A 4914-nucleotide genomic window follows, 5' to 3' on the forward strand; every position below is an offset into this window, starting at 1 on the left:
TCAGACGTACAAGATGTTGGGCCTGATATGATTCGGGAAATGACTGAAAAGGTGAAGCTTATACAAAAAATAATGAAAACAGCTAAAGACAGACAAGAAAAATATGCAAATATCAGACGACGACCTCTATCTTTTGATCAGGGAGGCAGAGTTTTCTTGAAGATTTCTCCATTTAGAGGTACAGTCAGATTTGGCAAGAGAGGAAAGTTATCTCCGCGTTTTATCGGTCCATATGAGATTATCGAGAAGATATGCGATCTTTCTTATCGACTCGCTCTTCCTCCATCTTTTTCTGGTATTCATGATGTATTCCATGTCTCTATGCTATGAAAGTATCAACCTGATCCTTCCCATATTCTTCAGCCTGATGAAGCTGAACTTGACGAAACTCTAGTTATTTTGAGCAGCCTATTCAGATTTTTGATCGTGAAGACAAACAGCTCAGAAATAAGACAATTCAGCTAGTCAAAGTTCAGTGGAGTCGACATGGCACTGAAGAAGCGACTTGGGAGACTGAGTCAGATATGAGATAGAGATTTCCAGAGTTGTTTCATTGATGTGAGTTCTTATTCTGCTTTCGGTTATTTCATTCTCTTATGTGTATACATATTGCTTATACAGCTTGCTTATGATTTTGAGGACGAACTCATGCCTTAGTGGGGGAGAAATGTAAGGCCCGGGATTATTTAATTTTAATTCGAAAATATTTAATTTGGGAATATTTAGAGTTTAAAAATAAATTCTAATATTCTTAAATGAATAAGGATTGAAATTGAATTAAATCTCTTTTTCGGGGACTGAATTGCAAATAGCCAAAAGTTCATGGACTAAACTGCAATTATGACTTATAATTATCTACACTTACATATTTTTCCACCCATTCTCACGTGTTCATCAGAAGGAAAAGAGGAAAACGAACAGCAGCAAAACCCACGCCATTTTTGCTTCAAAAAAGCTCCGTTAATTTGTGATCCGGCCGTCAGAAATTCGAAAGAAATATATATCTGCGATCACCGCTCCGAGAGTTTTGTTTTGGTACAAGTTTCATTCACTTTTCTCAGATTTTATTTTTATGTTGAATATGGAATTTTATGCTTTTACGATATATGCATATATGAGCTGTATCGATTATGTATTCGCAGACGGTTCAGAAAAAGACTGTCGATTGGATTTCGTATGATTTTAGGAAGCAAAGTCGAAACCCTTTCAATTCTGATTTTGTGTTGGACGTGTATATACATGTTGATATGATGAATATTATGATGAGAATAACTTGGTATATTGATTGTGATATTAATTCGGTTGCCGGTTTTTAGCCGTTATGCCGTCGATTCGAAAAATGTCAAGACTTTGATATTGTTGATTGAAAGAAGCATGGTTTGAGTTGAATATGATCTTGTTAGTCACTCTACATGTCATTTCTCAGCTTTATATCGAAGTTGCCGAACTCGAGATCTCCGATTCGAACCGGGAAGGATTTGAAGAAGGTTTGAAGTTGTTGCATTAAGCAAGTAGCTAGCCATGACTTGAGCAGATTTTGATATATATTCGTCATGTTATGCTTTCAGATTTGAAGTACTTTCAGGCGCGACATTGAAAGGTATAAATGACAGCTAATCCAGACAGGATAGAACACTCGAAATAGCTATTATTTTCGAGTATCCCTTGTTAATCACATACTTGTTTGATTTTGTATTTTATGTGATTTAGATGACTTTGATGCTTTGTGTGCTTATGTGCTTATATGTTCAAGATGTTGTACAGTCTTTAATGCATACAAATTATGTTGCATTCATCTTGAACTCCAGCCTGACAAGCACAAAGGGTTGAAAATCCTAGAGTGCATATGACGTTTGGAGGGCAGTAGTTGAGTGTCACGAAATGTAGACTTACTTCCAGAGCCAGAAGACTCACTATAGTTGCACCAAAGTCAGAGGAAATAAAGTATTTGACTTCACCTCGATTGGGTGAGTTGGTGTTCGTTGAAGATTTTATTTCCTCGGGATCCCAAGAACCAATATCCTATTGATATCAGATTGATAGCCTCTTTTGACATATGCATTGCATTCACATTTATTATCTCGCTCTTTATGTTGTTTATACTGGGATTTTATTCTCACCGGAGGTATCCGGCTATTGCTTTGTTTTGTATGTGTGCATGGCAATAGGTGGGGCAGGAGCTGGTCAGAAGCGACAGGGATAGCTCGAGATAGAGTCTCAGCATGTGAGGACTCGGGTTTTAGCAGAACGACTTGTACTTTGAGTTGGTTAAACATGTTTGAAATGATACAAGAACTTTGTATGTTGTTGTCAAGTACTTGTTAGCTTTCATATTATGTTTGTGAGATAGCATGTCTATTATTTTGTATCTTGACAAAGATTATATATACATGTTGGGTTTGTGTTTTTGATGTTCTCATCTTCTCTTGTACATACATATATGGTTTTGTTGGAAGACGTTATGCATCAAAAACCTTCATTTGACAGCAAAAGGGCAGATTTTAGTAGCCGGGCAGAACTCGGCTCGCTCGAGCGCAGCCTGGGCTCGCTCGAGCGAGCCAAGGGTGTTTGAACCCGAGAGGTGCTCGCTCGAGCGAGCCACCTAGGTATATAAAAAAAAAATTGTTGTTCTTTTTGCGACGTGGTTTTGCATCGCCAAATGTAAGGTTTTGCGTCGCCAAATGTCCGGTATTGCAGATTAACTATTTTTAGTTATTAATCGCCCTATAAGATTTGATTAGCACCCGAGGTCCTCACAGGTTTCCTCCCAAAAGTGCCTCTTTTTATTGTCTTTGTCTCGAGTCCAAGTTGCCTTGTTGCTCATGGTGGTTCATAAATTGTTACTTTGTCCACCTTCAACCATTTGAGAATTTTCATAGCAAATTTCAGTTTATGCTTGTTATGCTTGAATTTTTTTGAAAATCTCAATTTCTTGATAACATCCTCCATTTTCCATGGGTATCTGCTTAGGTCGATCTAGAGGAAGTTTTCACTCAGTTTTAGATGCCTGCAAATCATAGAGAAAAAATATATTATTAGAATTTTCAGCAGGTCTTGCAACAATCTCCTCTAAATTATTCTCATCCAAAATTTTTTTATTTTCTTGTGACAAGTGATCAGTGATATCAAAAGCATTAATAGTACTTCCACAACTAGGATATTTCATGGTATCATAAATAATAAACTTAAAAATCTCGCCATCAAATTTCATAGTAAGAGTACCATTGTTAACATCTATGATAGATCTTGATGTTTTTAGAAATGGTATTCCTAGCAAAATTGGAATATTTAGATCACTGTTTTTCATGTCAATCACATAAAAATCAGTAGGAAAAACCAAATTATCAACTTTCACAAGAACGTCTTCAATTACAACCCTGAGATAAATAGTGGACCTATCAGCCATCTGAATCACAATTGCAGTTTTATTAAGGGGTCCAAGTTTCAAATAATTATAAATAGAATAAGACATGATGTTGATAGAAGAACCTAAATCCAACATAGCCTTTTCAAGTCTATCATCGCCAACTGTACATGAAATAGAAAAAAAATACCTGGATCACTGCATTTGATAGGAATATTTCTTTGCAGAACAGTTGACACATTTTCTCCTACCTGTACCCTTTGACACTCCTTCAAATTCTGTCTCATTTTCGCATTACACGATTCTTTTAAAATTTTTGCACAACGAGGTACTAGTTTAATATCATCTAATATAGAAATATTTACCCATCTACGAAAATTTTCATTCAACTCCTGAATACTTTCACAATTCCTATTCAATGCAAGGGGGAATGGGGGAATAAGTTTATACACAAAGAGAGGCGAAAACTTACTTTTCAGTGCATCATCTTGATTAGTTCCTTTTTCCTCAACTTTTATCTCATTGTCTTTGTTTTTATTGGCTGGTGTTGGTACCACATTTTCTTGATCCTCAAATTCGTTACCATTTTTCAATGTAATTGAACTAACATTCTCCCTTGTATTCACCACACTCTTAGAATTTAGAAAACTTGAATTTTGTGCTTCCAACCTATTGAGTGCAGTTGTCAACTGACCCACTTGAGTATTCAAATTTTGAATGCTGGCCCTTGTTTCCTGTTGAAATTGCAAAGTATGAGTGGCTAGATCCTTCACAATATTTTCTAGATACTCACTTGTATTGGAAGCTTCTAGAGGTTGTGATCTAGAAGGATATGATGGAACTTGAGGCATAGACACGTTCATTTTTGGATTAGCATAGCTAAAATTTTGATGATCTTTCAATCCTGGATTGTACGCATTAGAATATGGATCGTATCGGCGTTGTGGTTGTCTAGGAAAACTACCAATTGCATTAGCTTGCTGCACTTGATTTTCTTGTAGCGTGGGACACATATCCATCGGATGTCCATGAACCGAGCATATAACACAAGCTTTGACATGTTGTACTTGTCCTGCAACCAACCTTTCCAAAATAAAAGTCAATGAATCTAACTTTTTATCAATAATACTAGCACTTACCTCATTAACTTGTCGTGGGGTGTTATCTTGTCTAGTTCCAAACTGTTGTGCATTGGCAGCCATTCTCGAAATTAGATCCCTTGCTTCTTGAGGTGTTTTGTTCACCAATGCACCTCCGCTCGCAGCATCAATCATGTTTCGATCAAAAACCAAGAGGCCATCATAAAAATAATGTACTAATATGTAACACCCCATTTTTATCTTAAATGAGTTTATTTGAGTTAATCAGAGATTACAGAGTTCTCGAGCCGGTTTGATTTTGATCAGGGTCCTTTTTGCAAATTTTGGAAATTTCAGGGACTAAAACGCAAATATTGATATTTATATATTATCTACACATAGATTTTAATTGGAGAAGCCTTCATCTTCCTCTCCAACCGTGAGCCTCCATTGAAACGCCCCTTTTGGAGT

General features: G+C 36.5%; 1 protein-coding gene across 1 annotated transcript; it reads right to left on the reverse strand.

Annotated features, from left to right (window-relative positions):
* Positions 1-2989: 2989 nt before the first annotated feature.
* LOC140870697 (uncharacterized) lies at positions 2990-4698 on the reverse strand. The gene is made up of 2 exons (XM_073273084.1): positions 3555-4698; positions 2990-3489 (listed from the first exon to the last, which is right to left on the reverse strand). The coding sequence occupies exons 1-2, from the start codon at positions 4696-4698 to the stop codon at positions 2990-2992; spliced, it is 1644 nt and encodes a 547-aa protein (XP_073129185.1).
* Positions 4699-4914: the final 216 nt, after the last annotated feature.

Source organism: Henckelia pumila, unplaced genomic scaffold, assembly GCF_033568475.1.
Source record: "Henckelia pumila isolate YLH828 unplaced genomic scaffold, ASM3356847v2 CTG_176, whole genome shotgun sequence".
NCBI lineage: Eukaryota > Viridiplantae > Streptophyta > Magnoliopsida > Lamiales > Gesneriaceae > Henckelia > Henckelia pumila.

Bases quoted from the DNA above. Each gene is read 5' to 3' on its own strand.
- LOC140870697 (XM_073273084.1), bottom strand. From the start codon at position 4,698: ATGGGGTGTTACATATTAGTACATTATTTTTATGATGGCCTCTTGGTT. The intron at 3,490-3,554 runs GTATTTTTTTTC...TGTTGGATTTAG, and splicing joins TATCAAATGCAGTGATCCAG to GTTCTTCTATCAACATCATG.